This window comes from Arvicanthis niloticus, chromosome 1, assembly GCF_011762505.2.
Source record: "Arvicanthis niloticus isolate mArvNil1 chromosome 1, mArvNil1.pat.X, whole genome shotgun sequence".
Taxonomy (NCBI): Eukaryota; Metazoa; Chordata; class Mammalia; order Rodentia; family Muridae; genus Arvicanthis; species Arvicanthis niloticus.
In genome coordinates this window covers 3,234,903-3,256,701 of record NC_047658.1, presented here as the reverse complement: position 1 = coordinate 3,256,701, position 21,799 = coordinate 3,234,903, and the positions used below count along the sequence as shown (strand labels likewise).

The following is a 21,799-nucleotide window of genomic DNA, read 5'->3' as shown; positions in this document are numbered from 1 at the left end:
ACCCGTCAGTCACCTCGGCACCACAGAGGCACACACCTGTCAGTCACCTGGGCACTGAGGAGGCACACACCTGTCAGTCACCTGGGCACTGAGGAGGCACACACCTGTCAGTCACCTGGGCACTGAGGAGGCACACACCTGTCAGTCACCTCAGCACCACAGAAGCACACACCCGTCAGTCACCTCGGCACCACAGAGGCACACACCTGTCAGTCACCTGGGCACTGAGGAGGCACACACCTGTCAGTCACCTGGGCACTGAGGAGGCACACACCTGTCAGTCACCTGGGCACTGAGGAGGCACACACCTGTCAGTCACCTGGGCACTGAGGAGGCACACACTGTCAGTCACCTCAGCACCACAGAAGCACACACCTGTCAGTCACCTGGGCACTGAGAAGGCACACACCTGTCAGTCACCTCAGCACCACAGAGGCACACACCTGTCAGTCACCTGGGCACTGAGGAGGCACACACCCGTCAGTCACCTCAGCACCACAGAAGCACACACCCGTCAGTCACCTCAGCACCACAGAGGCACACACCCGTCAGTCACCTCAGCACCACAGAGGCACACACCTGTCAGTCACCTGGGGCACCGAGAAGGTACACACCTGTCATCTCAGCACTTCCAAGGCTAAAAGAGATCACAGAAAATGTGAGGCCAGCCTGAGCTACGTACAGTGACATATGTAGCCCGGACCATCCTGGACTCATACTTACGAATAACAGGCTGACCAATCGTGTGTAACCGCACGAAAATTCCTTCCTTTCCCCACCCCATGCTATAAAAAACAAACAAACAAACAAAAAAACAACAAAACAAAAAACAAAAAAAACCTCAGCTTGCTGGCCTTTTGTCAAAATTCTGTTCCTTCGTGAACGAGCAGTTTTGACTTTGGCTGTCAACTTTCTCCCTAATAAACCTCTGCTAATTGGAAAAAAAAAAAAAAAAAAAAAAAAAACCGAATAAAAGGCTGGAGAGAGATCCCAGTCCTTAAGCACATTGGCTGCTCTAGAAGAAGACCCGGGTTCAATTCTCAGCATGCTCATGGTGATTCCCAGCCATCTCCAGCCCCAGGGGATCCACAGGTACAGCTGCAGGTGGTACACAGTCATACATGCAAGACACACATACACACAAAACAAATTGTCTAAAAGAAAAGAAGAAAGAAGGCAAGATCTGGAGCGATGGCCCAGCAATGAAGTGCTCCTGCCATGCAGAGGTCTGGGGTTCAGTTCCCAGCACTCACACCAGGAGCTCATAACTGCATTTAACTCCAGCTCCAGGGGCCCTGGCACTCTTTCCTGGCTCCCTCAGACACCTGCACACAGGCAGACACACGGGCGTACAGATGATTTAAAATAAAAACAACACCTTGACAGCAAAGACCTTAAGAAATGATGCGAGTTTGAGGAGAGAAATCCAAACCTGCCTTAGGCCTTACCAGACACTTTCAAGAGTCCGTCCCACTAAGGTTCGGGTTTTATGTTAGCAGTTAAATAGATTTAGGTTTTTTTTTCCAAGTCAGACAGGATTTCTCTGTTTATCCCTGACCATCCTAGAACTCAATCTGTAGACCAGGCTGGCCTTGAACTCAGAGGTTTGCCTGCCTCTGCCTCTGCCTCCCAAGTGCTGGGATTAAAGGCGTGCGCCACCACTGCCAGGTTTTTTGTTTGTTTGTTTTAATAAATTTAACTTCAATAAAATATAAAAAAAAAAGTCTGGGCATGGCAGCACGGGCTTTTATTCCAGCACCCAGAAAGCAGAGGCTGGTGGATTTCTGTACCTCTGGAAGTTTGAGGCTAGCCTGTTCTACATGGGCTACACTGGTGAGACCCTGTCTCAAAAGAAAGAAAAGTGAAAAGAAAGCCATTGTTAGTTCCTGTCTTTTCCCATATCCTAATGACACTGGGATTAGCATTATTACATATTATTACATTATTACATATTAATTACAAGTAAAATTAGCAATTGCAACCTATTAATTACAAATTAAAACATAATACATATTATATTTTAACTTTGAAAGTCACCTATTCTGTATATCTCATAGAAATAGAATCAAACCATATATAGTATTTTTATTTTAGTCATTTTATTGGGGAGGGAATGAGGCAAGTTCTCACATAGGCCAAACCAAACCTACAAACTTGATACATAGATGAAGTAGACTTTGAACTGGTAATCCCCCTGCCTCCACTTCCCAAGTGATGGGCTCTATTTCATTTCTGTGATGCTGGGGATGAAACTCAGGGCTTTGCATGTTCTGGACAAACATTCACCAACTGAGCTACATCTCCCACCCAGCCCAAAAGATGTGTGTGTGCGAGTGTGTGTGTGTGTGTGTGTGTGTGTGTGTGTGTGTGCGCGCATGCACATGTGTGTGTTGGATTTGGTGGTTTGGGAGAAGTTTGCTTTTCTTTGGGTTTATGTCTATTTATTTATGCGGGTGCTTGACTGTGGAGAGCTGTGGAGGTCAGAGGATAGCTCAATACAAGTCACTTCTCTCCTGCCAACCTGTGGGTTCTGAGGGTCAAATTCAGGTTGTCAGGACTGACTGCAAGCACCTTCACCCAGTGTGCCAACTTCCCAACCCTGTTTGTTTTTTGAGACAGAACCTTGCTTCGTAGCCCAGGCTGGACCATAACTCAAGATCTTTGCTCTCTTCTTCCTGAATAATTAGGTTCAAAGGTATCTGAAAACATAGTCAGCTTCGATTTATTTATTTATTTATTTATTTATTTATTTATTTATTTATGTTTTGGAGACAGGGTTTCTCTGTGTAACCCTGGCTTTCCTGGAACTCTCTCTGTAGACCAGGCTGACCTCTAAATCAGAGATTAGTCTCCTTCTGCCTCCCTTGTGCTGAGATTTTTTTAAAATAATAAAAAATATTGCACCATGCATGGCCCATGCCTTCAATCCCAGCACTTGGGAGGCAGAGGCAGGAGGATCTCTGTGAGCTTGATGCCAGCCTGGACTACAGCAAGAGTTCCAGGACAGCAGGGTTATATAGTAAGATACTGTCAAAAACAAACAAACAAACAAAAAAAAACAAAAACAAAAAAAACCTAGAACAACAAAAAGATGTGTAAGCTTGTGTGTGTGTGTGTGTGTGTGTGTGTGTGTGTGTGTGTGTGTGTTTACCCAGGGTGCCTTCAGAGGACAGAGGCTTCGGAACCCCCTCTGGAGTTTTTACCAAACAGAAAGGGAAAGAGGGAAAGGGGGAGAGGGGGAGAGGGAGAGAGGGCGAGAGGGAGAGCAGACAGGCTGAGGAGGAGTAGGCACCCAGTGTAGCTGGGGTGGTGCCTGGCCTGCTGGGTGCCCTGGGTGCCCTGGGGCAGAGAGAATCATGCCCATGGCGCCCTCTGGTGGCTGCCTGAAGCACAGTCAGGGCGGACCTACAGGTCTGGCAGGTTTGGGTGCAAACCTGCCCGGCAGCCACTTCCTGCAGCCCGGTGCATTCCTGAACTTCACTTTCCGCCACACCCCTTTCACCTCTTTTGAAAATCTGGGTACTTAAACTGCAACTTAATTTTCCTTACCTGCCGCAGGAGCCAGAGCTCCGGTGGTTCTAGTACCTTCCCTCGGGGACATAGAGTAACTACTTGACTTTCTGTTCTTGGAAGACTCAGCTGTCTGACCACGCTGTGAACAAAGACTGACATCTTCAGCCACAATTCAGGAAGGGGTGCCTTATCCCAGAGCCCCTCCCCGCGGAGCCATCTCCTTCCTCAACACCAACAAATCTAGCCCTCCTCCCTCAGATCCAGGGGTCCAGCTTCAGCCCTCCCCACTCAGACTCTCCAGGCCCGCCCCCTTTTAGGGCTGCAGCCACCTGCAGTCCCCTCCCGGTCCTGGAGAACCTGCCCCCTGCTCCCTCTTGTTCCCGCCCCAACCTGGGGCCCTTCCCCGCCACACCCCTCTGTCCCAGTCCTAGGCCACCCGAGGGACCCATGGCTGCGGCGGCGGCCCCGCGAGGGTGGCAGTGGGGAGAACCACGCGCGCTTAGCCGGGCTGTGAAGTTGCTCCAGCGCCTGGAAGAGCAATGCAGGGATCCCAGGTTGGTCATGGGGCCGCCGTCGCTGCGGGACCTGCTGCCCCGCACCGCACAGCTACTTGGAAAGGTGGCAAAGGCCCGGCGCGAGGCCAGGGAAGACCCCGAGGGTCCCGGTGGCGCCGGTGATTTTCTGGTCATCTACCTGGCCAATCTGGAGGCCAAAGGCAGGCAGGTGGCCGAGCTCCTGCCACCACGAGGCAAAAAGGACACGAACCAGGATGTTTTCCAGGAGGGCTCCAGATCCAGGTGAGCGCTACCCTACGTCGGAGACAAGTCACAAACTAGTGATTTCCGGATTGTGCCACCAGCCGCCTATTCCCTCACACCCAGGGGTCCAGGTCCAACGCTCCTCTGCACTATCCCCTCCTTTAAGCACCCTTGCCGCCAGGCCCCCTTTCTCCCTTTTGTGGATCAGCTCCCACCTGGGGTCCAGGCCTTAGATACACATAGCCTAGTGAATGTGGGGAGCACAGACTTCCTGTTGGGGAGGCAGGATGAGTGGACCCACCTGTCCAGCCTGAGAAACAGGCCAGCCCCCACTCCCACCCCACCCCCACCTGCCTGGGTTCCATCAAGGACATCTGTTCCAAGGACCTTGGACTTGCCTGCCCTCTGGCCCGAGGGACAGCTGCACAGGAGAACTGGAGCTGGACCCCAGAGGAAGGTCTAAACTGGTGACTTAGGCCTGGCCACCTAGCCTGCTAGCCTTAGTCGTGACTTGCCTGGCTTATGATGAAATGAAGCGAAAAATAGATAGATAGATAGATAGATAGATAGATAGATAGATAGATAGATAGTGTATATATTATATGTGTATATACATATATGTAAGTGTATATATACATACCTTTGTACTATGTGTGTATATATGTATATATAATGAAAATACACATACTTCTTTCCTTCTTTCTTTGTTTCTTTCTCTTTCTTTTTTCTGTAGTTCAAGCTGGCCTTTAAGCTCACTCTGTAGACCAGGCTGGCCTCAAACTCACAGAGATCCACCTCCCTCTGTGTCCTGAGTGCTGGGGTCAAAGGGCTCTGCCACCACAATCAGCCCAGAGTAATAAACTGGTTTTTTTTTTTGATTGGTTGATTGCTTGGTTGTTTTTAGATAGAGTTTCTCTGTATAGCTCTAGCTGTCCTGGAATTCCCTCTGTAGACCAGGCTGGCCCAGAACTCACAGAGAACCACCTGCCTCTGCCTCTCGAGTGCTGGGATTAAAGGTGTGCACCACCACTGCTCAGCTACAGATTTATTTTTTTAATATTTATTTATTTTATGCATGTGAATATGCTGTAGCTGTCTTCAGACACACCAGAAGAGGACATGGGACCCCATTACAGATGGTTATGAGCCACTGCTGGGAACTGAACTCAGGACCTCTGGAAAAGCACTGAGTGTTCTTAACTACTGAGCCATCTCTCCAGCCCGCTACAGATTTCTTTTTTATCACTCAGAATCAGCTTTCACTCTGTGCAAGAGTACAGGGGTCAGGGTCAGAAGACAGGTTGCCAGTGTTTTTAACAGCTGAACCAACTCTAGCCCCAATTGTTACGATTTCTGTTGCTTTCTTTCCGCCTGCCTTGTTGCAGTCTGGTGTTTATTCCACAACTAAAGCACCTGCTGGAGAGATGGCTTTGGGCAGTGATTCTCAACCTGGCAATTCAACCACCCTTTTCCAGGGTCCCCTAAGACCATCGGAAAACACAGGCATTTACATTATAGCTCATAACAGTAGCAAACAGTTATGAAGTAGCAAGGAAAGCAGTCGGTGGTTGGAGGCCACCAGAGCATGCAGAACTGTGTTAAAGGTCTCAGTGTTACGAAGATTGAGGACCACTGGCTCAGAGGTAAAGGAGACTTACTGCTCTAGTGGACCACCCAGGTTCCCAGGCCCAGGATGGATGGCTCACAGTCACCTCTAACTCCATCGTCAAGGGGTCTGACCCCTCTTCAGGCCTCCTCAGGAATCCACACTCATGTGCACAAATCTATACACACACACATGCATACACACACAATTAAAAATAAAAGTAATTTTTTAAGATTTATTTTTATTTTATGTATGTGAGTACACTGTAGCTGTCTTCAGACACACTAGAAGAGGGCATCGGATCCCATTACAGATGGTTGTGAGCCACCATGTGGTTGCTGGGAATAGAACTCAGGACCTCTGGAAGAGCAGTCAATGCTCTTAATCTCTGAGCCATCTCTCCAGCCCCAAAAGTATATCTGAAGAAGAAGAAGAAGAAGAAGAAGAAGAAGAAGAAGAGGAGGAGGAGGAGGAGGAGGAGGAGGAGGAGGAGGAGGAGGAGGAGGACGAGGAGGAGGAGGACGAGGAGGAGGAGGAGGAAGAACCAGGCCAAGTGGTGGCGCACGCCTTTAGTCCCAGCACTTGCGAGGCAGAGGCAGGTGGATCTCTGAGTTCAACGACAGCCTGTTGTACAGAGTGAGTTTCAGGACAGCCAGAGCTACAAGAGAAACAGGAGCAGGTGCTTTAATTGTGGAATATTGTAGCTGTCTCAAAAAACAAAAACAAACAAACAAACAAACAAAGCAAAGAACCAGTTTGTTACTCTAGGCTGACAGAGCCCTTTGACCTCAGCACTCAGGAGGCAGAGGCAGACAGATCTCTGTTAGTTTGAGGCCAGCCTGGTCTACAGAGTGAGTTTAAAGGCCAACTCAAAGTACATAATGAGATCGTCTCTCAGAGAGAGAGAGAGAGAGAGAGAGAGAGAGAGAGAGAGAGAGAGAGCGCTTCCAGTCTGAACCAGCCAGAGTCACTGATGGCAAACTGGTTGGGCTACACCGCTCTGCATTCTGGGAAGCAAGGTTGCTAAGAAACTGTCAGGAGCCCTACAGACCTGGCCACGGGAGCTATTAGTATAAATGAGAAGTATAATAAAATCAGCATGTACCGACTGCTAACCCAATATGACATGCAGGTCTTGTTTGATTTTGAAAATGCTGGGGATGGAACCCTGATCCCTGAGCATGGTAGGCAGAGACTTTTCCACTGAGCCACGCCCCCAGCTCCTCACTGGGGGATTCTAGGCAGGGGCTCTACCACTGAGCCACGCCCCCAGCCCTCACTGGAGGATTCTAGGCAGGGGCTCTACCACTGAGCCACGCCCCCAGCCCCTCACTGGGGGATTCTAAGCAGGGGCTCTACCACTGAGCCACGCCCCCAGCCCCTCACTGGGGGATTCTAGGCAGGGGCTCTACCACTGAGCCACGCCCCCAGCCCCTCACTGGGGGATTCTAGGCAGGGGCTCTACCACTGAGCCACGCCCCAGCCCCTCACTGGGGGATTCTAGGCAGGGGCTCTACCACTGAGCCACGCCCCCAACCCCTCACTGGGGGATTCTAGGCCAGGGTTTTACTGCTGAACCTTGCCCTGAGCTGTGTCCTCTCTATGCTCATAACGCATGGCCCATGTTCTCCAGTGATTCAGGAGCTGAACTCACGTGTTTATTTCCACTTCACAGGTGAGGAACTGAGGAGACTTGGGGAAAGCAATTGTTAATGATTTTCCAATACTTTCATAGCTGGTTAGTGTCCAAAACCCCATTATTGCCTTCTACATCCTGATCTCAAACTCAAGGCAGCCAACACACCCTCTGCTGTGGAAGGCAGTCCGGGCATTCGCTGAGCGCCGACGACGGCAGATGTTACTCCCCGCCATCTCAGTAGGATAGACTTCTCCAGCCCCAGCAGGCTTTGGGCCTGTGCTGTGCTGGAGGCAGGTTTGGATCTTAGCTTCCACACTTCCTTCATAGGTGAGGAAACGGAGGTGCAGAGAAGAGAGGCCTCAGAACTGAGACGGGCTCTTGGTGCGTTGATTCACTTGAGGAGACCTAGAGGCCTTGCACCTGTAGGGACTCTCGCTACATCCAGTGTGATGCTCACAGCTTTTTCCTGCAGGCGACAACTGGCCAAGCTGGCCCTCATCTTCAGTCACATGTACGCGGAGTTGAGCGCACTCTTCCCTGCAGGGAAGTACTGTGGGCACCTGTACCAGCTCACCAAGGGCTCTGCCCACATCTTCTGGAGGGAGTATTGTGGAGTTCGGTGAGTGAACCTTCACCAAGGGAAGGTGGGCTCCAAGTCCCCTAACTGCCCTGCCCAAGGATCGAAAGTGGGGACGAGAGCAGCTGCTTCCTGTTATAGACTCTCCATCCACAGCTGTAACCACACCCCTTCCCATCCAGGTGCGTGCTTCCCTGGGCTGAGTTCCGGTCCCTCCTGTGCGCCTGCCACCCTGTGGAACCAGGCCCCACCATGCAGGCCTTGCGGTCCACCTTGGACCTCACCTGTAGCGGCCATGTGTCTGTCTTTGAGTTTGACATCTTCACCAGGCTCTTCCAGGTCAGGAAAGGTCAAGGATGGGCACTGGACCTAGAACCCTGGGTCTGAAGGAAAACGCTAGGGCCTAGACCCCTGCGTCTGAGGGAGGAGACAGGGACAGGGCACACTGAATCTAAGGGAGGAAGGCTGGGTCTGGACCCTGAGACTTGGGGAAGAAAGGGTGTATGGTCTCCTGTATGCATAGATCGACAGTGTTCAGGGCCACCACGGATGTGAGTAGGGGGATGGATCCCTGAACTCTGAAGGTCCTGGGGCATAGGCTACTTCCTCTGTCCCTTAGTGATCATCTCTGTCCCTCCCAGCCGTGGCCTACTTTACTGAGGAATTGGCAACTCCTGGCTGTCAACCACCCTGGCTACATGGCCTTCCTCACCTATGATGAGGTGCAAACACGCCTGCAGGCCTACAGAGACAAACCAGGCAGGTGAGCGAAGCACGGCTCCATGGGACATGTGGACTAATCCTGACTACCGTGAGGGGAATCCCTCACCTCTAAGAGGCCAAGAACTGAGGTTCCTGGGAGGTCGGAAGCTCTGAAGCTGGAGGCTGGTGGTATTTTCCTGTAATTCCAGCACTTGGGAGGTGGAGGCTGGAGGATGAAAAGTTTAAGGCCAGCCTGGGCTACCTGAGACACTGTAAAAAAAAAAAACAGCCCCCCCCCCCAAAAAAAAACCCAACAACAAAAAACAAAAACACCTTTGAGTTGAGATGCCCAGTACCCCTGCCTCCTCTCCTGGAGCCTCCTGGGTCATCCCACAGCCCAGTAGCTAAAGCAATAATATCTGCTCTACCAAGGAGTTCTGAAGGCCCTACACAAGATACAGTTCTGTCTTGAAAAGCTAGAGGCTGTGCTGTAAACCCATTAAATGCTTTTGTTTTGAGACAGGGCTTGCTTCATTTAGCCCAGGCTAGTGTCAAACTTGCAATGTAGCTAAGGATGACCCTTGAAGTCCTGCTTATCCTCCCTTTACACCCCTGAGTGCTGGGGGTTTTGGATATCACCACTCCACTCAGGGGTTTGCCAAGGTTTATTTGTTTGCTTTTGTTTCATTTTGGGTTTCTTTGTGTAGCCCTGGCTGTCCTGGAACTCGCTCTGTAGACCAGGCTGGCTTGGATGGAACTCAGAAATCCACCTGCCTCCTGAGTGCTGGGATTAAAGGCGTGCGCCACTGCCGTCCAGCTAATTGGCTTTCCCTAATGGGCGGAGGGTACACTGAGCACCCTCAGGTGGAGGGAAGACAGTCTCTGCAGGCCTGAAATGTGGCAGCCTCTGGAAGGCAAAGACAATATAGCAGCTTCTCTCTAGAGACCCCATTCTCTTCAGGCTGGGAGAGAGAGGGGAGGGTCCTTCTCAGTCTGTCTGTCTCTATCTCTGTCCATATCTCTGTCATACCAGACATGCTGCTCAGTAGGAGCATCCTTGTCTAGATGGGTCGCTATGGGGATAGAAGGTATCTCATAGCCCAGGCTAGCCTTCAATCAGCTGTATAGGGGGAAGGGAGAGGCAATTATAAAACAGAAAGAACCAGAGTGTGAGATTCAGGCACAGACAGATCCAAGCTTTCAAAGCCCTTTCATCAGAAGTCAGTGTCTGAGTGTAACTTGCTTCTGATTTTTCCTGTAATATCCTCACTCTGAGATATGACCCATTACTATGGTGGGCAATGGTATTTAAAGCTATAGCCATATACCCTCTCAGTCTGTAACTGTGGATGGGGAACAAGGCCCCCCTTCCATAAAGGATAAAGACGGAGATACCTGGGTCCCCGACAGGGCAGACAGCTGGGTGCCCCCAAGAAGGGACAGCGGCGACCACTCTCCATCCCACCTGTCTTTCCACAGCTATATCTTCCGGCCCAGCTGTACCCGCCTCGGGCAGTGGGCCATTGGGTACGTGAGCTCTGATGGAAGCATCCTACAAACCATTCCTCTCAACAAAACTCTGCTCCAGGTGCTCCTGAAAGGACAAAAGGACGGCACGTGAGTCCCCAGACTGATAGGAAAAGGGTGTCAGCAAAATCCACTTGGAGAGATTCAGCACAAATCATGGGCTTGACTTGAGGGTACTGCTTGGACACAGCCAGCACACCTAGCTGCAACGCCACAAGCTACCAGCAGGGGGCGGCCGGGTTCTCAAGGCCGGGGAATATCTGCGGCCACGCCGCGCGGCTGCAAAGTGCAGGATTCCTTCCTCAGACTGGGCTTCAAAGCCTGTACTTCTAGAAGCCGTATCCTGCTCTAGGGTCTAGATTGGCAGGGCAGGGGCAGGGAAACAGCCAAACTAGTGGTTTTCCACCTGTAACCTCAGCTGCCTCCGGCGGTTTCCTGAGGGAAGTTGCCCGCGGTGGTAAGGGGAGGGGCCGGCTGCTCTCCAGGGTTCTCTCTCACCCAGATCTTTTGTGGTTTGCGCTGCTGGGGATGCTTCCTAGCTAGGCCAGATGCTAGCACTGAGCTGCAGGGTTGATGTGACAGAGAAGAGAGAGACAGGTGGACAGACCTGTTGCTTCTCATTGTTCACAGGGCTTCTGTTCCATAAAATGGCAAAAGCCTTGACTCATTAGTACCAAACTGCTACTCTCAAGGAACGGGCAGCTTGTGTCACCTTCCTGACGTCACATCCCTTTTAATACGTCATTTATTTTATTAGAATTTGTTTGTTCTTTTGTTCTTTGTTTTGAAAATGTACTGGTCTTGAGCAGGAGTGAGATATATGGTGTGTGTGTGTGTGTGTGTGTGTGTGTGTGTGTGTGTGTGTGTGTGTTTGGGTACAGGAGGATCCTGAGATCTGCATTCAAAGCTACACTGTGAGATTCTCTTTCAGCAAGAAAAAGAAAAAAATGTACAGATCATATGGGGCGTGGCTCAGTGGTAGAGCCTCTGCCTAGAATCCCCCAGTGAGGGGCTGGGGGCGTGGCTCAGTGGTAGAGCCCCTGCCTAGAATCCCCCAGTGAGGGGCTGGGGGCGTGGCTCGGTGGTAGAGCCCCTGCCTAGAATCCCCCAGTGAGGGGCTGGGGGCGTGGCTCAGTGGTAGAGCCCCTGCCTAGAATCCCCCAGGGAGGGGCTGGGGGCGTGGCTCAGTGGTAGAGCCCCTGTCTAGAATCCCCAGTGAGGGGCTGGGGGCGTGGCTCAGTGGTAGAGCCCCTGCCTAGAATCCCCCAGTGAGGGGCTGGGGGCGTGGCTCAGTGGTAGAGCCCCTGCCTAGAATGTTTCAGGCTAGGACAACACTACAAAATAGAACACAGAATCCTAGAAGGACAGAGATTTAGATTTCTTTCTTGATTCTCAGGCTGGAGACCATGGTTCAGTGCAACTTCTCTAAGATGATCAAGTGGACAGTTCTGTCCCAGGGATTAGAGTATACTTGCCCTGGGAAGTCCCAATGTGGGCCTGTTGCAGGTCCTAATACACATGCGCGCACACACAGACACGCACAAACACACGCACATACACATACCTCCATGCAACTATGCAGGCATGCACACACACCAGGTAGATGAGGTGGGTGGGCCTTTGTGACTCCAGCCTCTCAGAGCCCAACTCTGTTCTTCCCTCAGCTTCCTCTTCCCTGATGGAAAGAACCACAACCCAGACCTGACTGAGCTCTGCCGGGCGGAACCCTACCAGCGCATCCAAGTGTCAGAGGTGAGTTCCATGCTCGAGTCTGCTACCCAGCTACTCCACTGGGAGATCTGGGGATATGGTGCTGGCTTGGAGCCATGTAAATATGAGCCAACCCTTGCTTCTCTGAGGCTCTCTGAGTTCCTCCACTGGGAACGGTAGCCTCTGCTGCCTCCTCTCCAAGGTTTTTTCTTGGATATGGAATAAAGAAAAGAGCTTCTGAGATCATCAAAATAGCTGATGCATTTGAGTGTTTATCAGCTCTGAGTCTGAGCAAACACCCAGCAGCAGAGGAGCCAAGATGTTTATCTTTTTGTTTTTAGGATGGAACCCAGAAACTTGTGTATGCTACACTAGAACTCTACCACTGAGCCACGCCCCCAGCCCCTCACCGGGGGATTCTAGGCAGGGGCTCTACCACTGAGCCACGCCCCCAGCCCCTCACCGGGGGATTCTAGGCAGGGGCTCTACCACCGAACCACTCCCGCAGCCCCTCACTGGGGGATTCTAGGCAGGGGCTCTACCACTGAGCCACGCCCCCAGCCCCTCACTGGGGGATTCTAGGCAGGGGGCTCTACCACTGAGTCACACCCCAGCCCCTCACTGGGGGATTCTAGGCAGGGGCTCTACCACTGAGCCATACCCCCAGCCCCTCACTGGGGCATTCTAGGCGGGGGGCTCTACCACTGAGCCACACGTTCATGTTTTTTTTTTTAATAGCTTTATTGACTATACTGCAAAAGGCTGGGCAATAACAGGAAAACTGTCTATAGGCAGTGCAGCCAAGCCTGATGTTGCCAGTTCAGTTCCCAGGAACTCCAAGTTGGGAGAAGAGAACTGAGTCATCCTCTGACCTCCATATGGCACCATGGTACAGATGTACACAGAGTACTACCGACATTTAGTCCTTGGTTCTTGTGGGATTTCCCCCAGTGTTGTTGTTGTTGTTGTTGTTGTTGTTGTTGTTATTGTTATTATTATTATTATTATTATTATTATTATTATTATTATTATTATTATTATTTTGAGACAAGATCTCTCTTAATAGCTAACCCTGGCTGTTCTGGAACTTGTTAGGTAATGGTCTACCTGGCTGGCCTTGAATTCATAAAATCTACCTGCTGCTGCTTCCTAACTGCTGGTATCAAAGGTGTGCACTTCAATGTCTGGCCCTTGAGGTTTTGGTACAAGGACTTTCTATGTAGCTGAGCCTGGAGCTCCCAATCCTCCTGCCTCAGCCTTTTACACTATAAATTTTTTTTAGCCTAAGTACATCCCATTCTACATTTAAGATACCCTTTCTCTTCTCTCTCTCTCTCTCTCTCTCTCTCTCTCTCTCTCTCTCTCTCTTTCTCTCTCTCTCTCTTCCCCCCCCTCTCAGTAGATAGGTAGGTAGATAGATATAGAGATAGATAGATAGATAGAGAGAGAGAGAGAGAGAGAGAGAGAGAGAGAGAGAGGAAAGCAGATTTTATGTATATACCTGGCTGTCTTGGAACTTGCTCCGTAAACCAGGCTGGTCTTTAACTCAGAGAGATCCACCTCCCTCAGCCTCCAGAGTGCTGGTATTAAAGGCATGTGTCACCACTGCCCAACTTCATATAACTTTTAAAATATATTTTAGATATTTATTTTTATTATTTAAAATAATTATTTTATGTGTATGACTATTTGCCTGTATGTATGTACCCCATCTGTGTGCAGTGTCCACAGAAGCCAGAAGAGGGCGTCGGATCCCCTGGAACTAGAGTTGTATGGATGGCTTTGCGCTGCCATATGGGCTCTGGGAATTGAACCTGGGTCCTTTGGAAGAGCAGCCATGACTCTTAACCACTGAACCATCCTCTCCAGCACCTATTTTTATTTAATGATATATAAATGTGTCTGTCTATGTGTAGGTTTACGATTGTGAGCAGGTGTCCTTGAAGGCCAGAGGCGTCAGATCCCCCTGGGGCTGAGGTACAACTGCACTGGGAGCTCTGATGTATCCTGGGACCTAACTCAGGTCCTCTGTGAGAACAGTGCAGGTTCTTCACAGGGAACCCGTCTCTCCAGCTCCTTCTACTTCATACTGCTTATCTGAAATTCAAGTGGGATGGGGCTATATTTGCTAAGCTAGTTGTTCTGGTGCTGAGGAGACGGCTCGGTGATCGGGTGCATTTTCTTTTCTTGCAGGGGACTCAGGTTCAGTTCCCAGCACCTACCTGGCAGCATCACCTCTGTCTTAGTTAGGGTTTTACTGCTGTGAAGCGGCACCATGACCAATGCAACTCTTATAAGGACAACATTTAATTGGGGCTGGCTTACAGGTTCAGAGGTTCAGTCCATTATCATCAAGGCAGGAACATGGCAGCATCCAGGCAGGCATAAAGTAGGAAGAGCTTGAGAGTTCTACATCTTGTTCAGAAGGCAAACAGAAGACTGGTTTCCAGAGAGCTAGGATGAAAGTCTAAAAGCCCACACCCACACTGACACACTTCCTCCAACAAGGCCACGCCTCCTAATAGTCCCACTCCCTGGGCCAAGCATATTCAAACCATTACAACCTGTAACTCCAGTCCAGGGGCTTCAATGCCCTACTCTGACATCCAAGGGCGCCAGACACCCATGTAGTACACAGACACAGACACAGACACAGACACGCACACGCACACACACACGTGCATAGAATAAAAACAAGAGAATCTTTAAAACTAAATACTAAAAAGCACCAGCATTCCCAAGATGAGGAATACAGAAAAACAAGTGTGTTGTCCAGGGTTGAATACATGCTTGGCCTGTTGGTGACACTTGGCTGTAATTTCACTGCTGGGTAGGCTAAGTAAGACCTGCCTCTGGGCTACAAAGATCTTGTAGCCAGAAAAGATAAAGAAATGCAAATACCTATGAGAGTCCTGGATGCACTGGCCTTCAACCTGGTTGTTGGATTTCTGTGAGGGGTTGTGTTTTGTTGGTGGTAGTTTGGCTTGGTTTGGTTTGGTTTGGTTTGGTTTGGTTTGGTTTGGTTTGGTTTGGTTTGGAGACAAGGTTTTATGAACCCTAGGCTGGCCTCCAAGTTCCTATGTAACTGAAGGGGACCCTCCTGCATGTCCTTTGCTCCCCACCCCCACCCCCAGTGCTAGGATTACAGGCCTGTGCAGGCACAGCCGATTGCTGTGGGGCTGGCGCTAGAACCCAAGGTTTCCTGAGCATTAGGCAAACTCTCTACCAACCATCCAACCGTGCTGATCCCCAGCCCCAGCCTTGAACTTGAGAGAGCATGCAGGCTGGCACAGATTTGGGGAAGAGTCCTCCACGGCCCCACCCATGTCCATCTCTTCTCCCAGGAGCAAGTGCAGCTGTACCAAGCCATGAACTCTACATTTGAGCTGTGCAAGATCTGCGCTGAGAGGGACAAGGATGTGAGGATCGAGCCCTGTGGGCATCTTCTCTGCAGCTGCTGCCTGGCTGCATGGCAGGTGGGGCTGCCATCTGCCCTCCGCCCCGCCCCCACCTCTCCATCCCTACCCTAAAAGCCCCATCTAGATTTCCCAGGGGCCCCATTGAGCATATGAGGAAACAGGGTTCCAGAGAGAACACAGATCTGGTCAGGCCACTCAAGGGTCCAGCTCTCTGCACTGCTGCCTCTGCAGCCATCTCAGACCGAGTCCTCCCTCCACGTCTCCCTGAGGTGCTACTTAATGGGTTTAGAAAGGGTTCCTTTTCTCCCTTGCACAGGCCACATAGACTCAATGGCTTTTCCTTGCTGGACCTTGACCTCGAAGAATAGACCTTAAGATACTGTCATCTGAGGCACAATGTGGGGCCAGTCCCACAGAGCCCACAGCAGAGGCCTCAGCTGCTCCACTGAGCTAGGCCCTGGCCTGAGGGTCCCTTCTGGCTTCAGAGTATACCAGCCCCATCACGACCTGCCACCAGCCTCCCTCTCCCCGCCTCACATCCCAGAGTTCAGCCCTCCCCTGCCATCCCCTCCACCTCCCTTGTCAGAGGTCATTTGAAGTCAGAAGGGACACAGGAGACAACAGGGTGAGTGACATTTTTCTTCTTTGTCCCCAGCACTCGGACAGCCAGACCTGTCCCTTCTGCCGTTGTGAGATCAAAGGCCGCGAGGCCGTGAGTATCTCTCAGGCACAAGAGAGGCCAGTGGAGGTCAGGACTGCTGCCGATGACTCAGGAGAAAACTGTCACCAGGAGACTGCCGGGCCGGTAAGCAGGGACAGGCAGGACCTGGAATCGCTGTTCCCAGAGTCTGAGGGAAGAGGGCTGATACTGGAGTCCTGCATCTGAGGGAGGAGGCTAGACTCTCTACATCTGGGTCTGAGGGAGGAGGGCTGGGACCTGGACTCAGGGTGTGTGGGAGGTGGGTGGAGGGTCTAGAACAGAATTCTTAGATGCTAATGTTCCTGTGTTTGTGCCTGGCTTTCCCTGACTGTCTGGCCTGAGGGGAGATCCTGAATGTTGTATGTAGAGTCTGCCCAGCGGCTCCTGCTGGCCCCTAGTAAAAGCACGGGTAGGTGTGAGCATACTCCATAATCTGCCTCCTCTGTCTCCTCTAGGTGACTCCCTCTGCTCCCCCACTGCCCCCTGAAGATCCACTCCCTCAGAGACCCCAAGACAAAGGCTGGCTGACACTGGTGAGTGAGGTCTGAGGTGGGTGGCTGGGGTTTCACTTCACCCTGGCGTGGCCAAATTAGGGGGGTCACAGGAATGGGCTCATATTCAACACCAATGTTAAGATGCCATCCCCACTTTTTCTTTTTTGAGGGTGGTTCTCTGTGTAGCCCTGATTGTACTGGAACCCACTCTGTAGACCAGACTGATCTTGAACTCAGAGATCCTCCTGCCTCTGCCTCCCAAGTGCTGGGAATAAAGGCACGAGGCACCACTACCCGGCCTATTTTTAATTTTTAAAAAACATTTTGTGTAGATGAGTGTTTAGCTTGCATGTATTTCTGTGCACCGTGAACATGTAGTACCCATAGAGGCCAGAAGAGAAAATCAGATCTAGAACTGAAGTTACAGTTACAGATGGTTGTAAGCTATCATGTGGGAATCTGGGTCCTCTGCAAGAGCAGCCAGTGCTCTTAACTGCCGAACCATCGCTCCAGCCCCCTCCTCTATTTTCTTTTCTTCTCTTCCACCTCTACTTCCTCCTCCCCTTATGCTCCTCCCACTTCTCTCTCCTCTCCCTCCTCCCCTTCCTCCTCCCTCTCTTCTTCCCCTTCCTCCTCCCCCTCCTTTTCCTCCCTCCTCCTCTTTCCTCTCCTTTTGAAAGTAGGTTCTTAGAATGGCATCCAGGCTGGCTTAAACTTTCCATCCTCCTGCCTCAGCCTCCTGAGTCCTGGGGTGAACAACACATTCCTCAGTCCAGCTCCCACATGCTCACTCCTCAGATGAGCTGTTTTGTCTTCTGAGATCATCCCTGTCTTCCAGCTGAGCCCACACTGGCTGCGATCAATACCCAGCTGACTTCAAACAGCTCAGGAAATCCGGGAACAGTATTCTACCACGGCAAGGAGAGAGAGCCAGCAGGAAGGGGGGCCGGAGCACCCGGGGAGGGAAGCTAAAAACAGATCTGGACCCATGGCCAAAGGCAAATGGAAACATTGAGAGGCACTCAGCTGGCTCCCTGAGGACAAAGGGGCCACAGCCAGGAGGCAGCCTGCTGGTCACCTCCAGCCACACGGGTGCACCTTGGCCCGGGCTGTGCCCTCTGCCTGGCATGAGACTTCCCCTGCCCTCTACACATTCCTGTGAGCTCCTACTCCTCCCTTCTCCAAAACACATCAGGGGAGAGCAAGCCCCGGGCACACCCCTTACCAGAAAGGTGACTGTACTTTTGAGAGCAGTTCAAAGGTCCTTGACATCGTTAGGTCCTTCCCCCACTCTTCCTCCTCCTCCTCCTCGTCCTCCTTCTCCTCATCCTCACCACCACCATCATCGTGTTTATTTAGTTTTAGTCAGGATGTGGTGGCACAGGTTTCTAATCCCAGCACTTGGAAAGCAGATACAGGCAGATTTCTGTGAGTTTGAGGCCAGCCTGGTCTACTTAGTAAGTTCTAGTCCACCCATGGCTACACAGAGACCCTGTCTCAACCAAACAAAGATTATTTATTTTAGTGTTTGTGTTTTGCCTGTATGTCTGTATGTGTTCATGTTTGGTGCCCTGGGAGGTCAGAAGAGGAGGTTGGATCCCCTAGAACTGGAGTTACAGACACTTGTTAAGACACAGTGTGGTTGCTGGGAACTGACCCCCGTTCTCTGCATGAGTGGCCAGTGCTTTTAACCACTGAGCCATCTCTCCGGTGCCATGATTTAATTTATGTAGCCCCGCCTAGAACTCACTCTGTAGACCAGGATGGTTTAGAACTCACAGAGCTCCTCCTGCCTGTGTATCCCAAGGATCAAAAGCCTGTACCACCACGTTTGGCATCTTTCATTTATATGTGTGTGTGTGTGTGTGTGTGTGTAGGCCTGATGCATGCTGGGTACTATGTACATAAAGGTGTGTGTGGTGTCTACAAAGCCCAGAAGAGGGCAGCAGATCTCCTGGAACTGGTGTTACAGGTGATTGTGGTATGAGGATGTGGTATAGGGAACTTACTTTTGCTCTAAATCACCAGGCTATCTCTCCAGCACCCCTCCCATCTTTATTTTGAGGTTCTAAGGATTGGACCCAGAGACTCATATATTTTAGACAAGTACTCCACTGAGCTGCACCCCAGCCCTTCTCTGGTGGCTTCCAGGCATGTATTACCACTGAACCATGCCCAAAGCCCCTCCTTCCCTTTTAAAGGGGGCACATGGCTTCTTTACATACACCATTCTTGTGACAGCCTAGTAAGGTGGGTACTGCTATGATCCCAGCATCCAGAGGAGACACTGAGAGGCCAAACTCATAGGAGATGGATTTAGAACTGGGAACGAGACCCTAGGCTGCAGTTTACAGAGCCTTTGAAGCACCTGTCCTGCGGTCTGTGCAGTCTGTGCGGTCTGTGCAGACCTGCGCCTACCACTGGCCCTGGATGAGATGGTCTGCATTCAGGCTCCTAGCTATTGTAATGGAGACTCGTGTACAGTCCGTGTTTGTGTGTGTGTGTGTGTGTGTGTGTGTGTGTGTGTGTTTCAAGACAGGGTTTCTCTGTGTAGCCCTGGCTGTCCTGGAACTCACTCTGTAGACCAGGCTGGCCTCAAACTCAGATCTGCCTGCCTCTGCCTCCTGAAGACTGGGATTAAAGGCGTGCGCCACCACCCTGCTTGATTTTGTTTTCTTTTGTTTACATTTTTATTCTTAATTGTCTGTGTGTGTGTGTGTGTGTGCGCGTGCGCGTGCGCGTGCGCGAGTGCGGGTGTGCGTGTGCGTGTGCGTGTGTGTGTGTGTGCGTGCGTGTGTGTGTCTGTGCGTGTGTGTGTGTGTGTGTGTGTGTGTTTAAGGCTTACTTCTGTCTCAGCACATTGTGGAGGTCAGAAGACAATTTGCAGGAGTAAGTTTTTTTCTTCCACCTCATGGGCCCTGGTAATGGAGCTCAGGTTATGAGGTTTGGCAATATGCACCTTTTTACAATGAACTATCCCACTGGCCCATGAAACATTCCCTAATCCCTTCCTTTCAGGCACCTCTCGCCCTGCCCAGACTCCGACCTCCACTTCCTCTCCCCAAAATGGCGTCGGTTCTGTGGGAAGTCACCTCCAGGCCCCAGGCCAGGGAGGGGGCCACAGAGTAAGTACAAGCCCTTCATGTCGCTGTGAGACCTCGGGGTCTGGGGAGTGGGCAGAGGGAAAAAAGACTGACTCTCATGAAACCAACACCCCCCCACACACACACCCCGTGACTCTCTCCATGGCAGAAGCTCCTGAGAGGGAAAGCACCCTCCAGCTGGCCCTGTGGGACCCCTGCTAGTGCCCAAAACCCAGAGGCCAGGTGAGTCTACCTTGCTTCCCCCTGACTACTCTCTGTCCCAGATGTGACTGGATCTGACACAGTTATCACCGGGGCACTCAAGATCCTGTCTCAAAATAAAGAAGGAGAGGGAGTCTAGCGATGTGGTTTTTGTTGAGCGTTTGTCTGCCTTAAAGTCCTGGGTTCAATCCTTGGCACTTTGTAAACTGAGTGGCGACAAATGTCTGTAATCTTAGCACTCGGAAGATGAAGGTAGGAGGATCAGGGTCATCCTCAGCTACATAATGAGGTCCAGGTGAGCCTGGGCTACATAAGATTTACCTTTAAAAAAAAATTACAATTTCAGTTATGTATTTCCTTGCTGGTGGGGTATGGCACGTGCCATGGTGTATGTAGGTGGTTACAGGACAACTTCTAGGAGTCCATTCTCCTAGTCCACCATGGGAGTGGACACCAGGCATCAGGTCTGCAGGCCGTTCCTGCTAAGCTGTCTTGCTGACCTTCTGTCTTTAAACAACAACAAATGAGGTTTGGGAGGGAGACTCCAACAGTTAAGAGTGGGCCCTGCACTTACCCAGAACCGAGTTTCAGTTCCCAGCACCTATGTTAGGTGGCTCATAAGTGCTTGCATCTCCAGCTCCAGGGATATCTATCGCCCTCTTCTGGCCTCTTCAGGCATTGCACACATATGCACATACCCACCCATACACACTAATTAAAAATAAACTACTTTTATTAAAAATAAATAAGCAGTGTGATGGTGACACACTACCTTTATCCCAGCACTTGGGGGCAGAGGTAGAGTTTAAGGCCAGTGAATTCCAAGACATCCAGGGTCACGCAGAGAAATCCTGTATTAAGAAAGCAGATAAATAGTAAGTGAGTGAGTGAGTGAGTGAGTGAGTGAGTGAGTGAATAAAACCTCTAACACCCCTTTCTTCCGCATGGCAGGGCACCTGGACTGGAGGAGGGGAGCCTTGGGCCTGGAAGCGGGTGACAAAGCTGAAATAAATTAAATCCTGATCCTTCAATCCTCCGGTGTGTGAGGGAGACCAGCAAAGCCACCAGGAGCATTGTGGCTCTGGGGAAGGGTGGTCTCAACCTGATACCTGCCACTGCCCTATTAACTGAGGAACCCGGGCCCCCTCCTCCCTCAGATACTCCCACCCAGGATCACCTCCTCCACCAGAAATGGAGTCCTACACCAGGGTTCTCAGCTATTCATGCACCCAGCCCTGCCCACAGTCCATCACCAGCTCTTAAGGCCAGATACGTAAAGTCCCTCGGGTGTTTTCAGCAGTCGGGGACCCCGCTTGCCTATCTCAACTTTCCCCTCGCCACTTCTCAAAAAATAATGTAACCACTGGTTTCAAGCAAGCTGCTGACTGTTCTCCAGCACTCTCATTGACTCTGGGGGGGGGGGTCCCAGGCGCCATTTATTTTAGGGTCAACCAGTCCATGGCATCCATACCCTCTCTCTCTTATCCAATTCTCCACCTACATGCACCTATAGTCTAATGGAGAAGAAAACCCTCAGCTGCCCTAACATGAACAAAGTTACTTGGGAGGGGACACCAGGAGACTCTAGGAAGCCAGAGGGAGGCACCTAGCCTGACCCAGGTAATCAGGGAAAGCTTCCTGGAAGAGGGGACATCTGAGATTATAGAGATGAGGAGTCCCTGTCTCATGGGAAGGGTGCTGGAAAGCTTGACTCACAGATAAGTAACAAATAATAGCAAGTAACAAAAACCACTTTAGAAACACAAGGGGATTTATTGAGTGGATTTTTTTTTTTTTTGGGTCAGTCACAGAATCCCAACAGCAGCTTGGAGAGCTGGGATTGGAAGGC

The 21,799-nt window shown here is 51.0% G+C and overlaps 1 protein-coding gene across 4 annotated transcripts; it reads left to right on the top strand.

Annotated features, from left to right (window-relative positions):
• The first annotated feature begins 3,895 nt into the window (after positions 1-3,895).
• Positions 3,896-21,327, top strand: Cblc (Cbl proto-oncogene C). Of its 4 annotated transcripts, XR_004607621.2 has the most exons (12): positions 3,902-4,310; positions 7,989-8,135; positions 8,276-8,432; positions 8,735-8,856; positions 10,275-10,412; positions 11,987-12,074; positions 15,377-15,508; positions 16,107-16,256; positions 16,607-16,684; positions 19,664-19,770; positions 19,898-19,971; positions 20,902-21,327. XR_004607621.2 is itself a non-coding variant. In XM_034512094.2 (11 exons), the coding sequence occupies exons 1-11, from the start codon at positions 3,961-3,963 to the stop codon at positions 20,945-20,947; spliced, it is 1,515 nt and encodes a 504-aa protein (XP_034367985.1). In that variant the 5' UTR covers positions 3,900-3,960; the 3' UTR covers positions 20,948-21,327. The 4 variants fall into 4 exon arrangements, 3 of the variants coding, with proteins under 3 accessions (XP_076785313.1, XP_034367985.1, XP_034367997.1); XM_034512094.2 differs by lacking the exon at positions 19,898-19,971 and having other exon boundaries at positions 3,900-4,310; XM_076929198.1 differs by lacking the exons at positions 19,664-19,770; positions 19,898-19,971 and having other exon boundaries at positions 3,896-4,310.
• The last annotated feature ends 472 nt before the right edge of the window (positions 21,328-21,799 follow it).

Bases quoted from the DNA above. Each gene is read 5' to 3' on its own strand.
- Cblc (XM_034512094.2), top strand. From the start codon at position 3,961: ATGGCTGCGGCGGCGGCCCCGCGAGGGTGGCAGTGGGGAGAACCACGC. The intron at 16,257-16,606 runs GTAAGCAGGGAC...TGTCTCCTCTAG, and splicing joins ACCAGGAGACTGCCGGGCCG to GTGACTCCCTCTGCTCCCCC. The intron at 16,685-19,663 runs GTGAGTGAGGTC...CCTTCCTTTCAG, and splicing joins ACAAAGGCTGGCTGACACTG to GCACCTCTCGCCCTGCCCAG.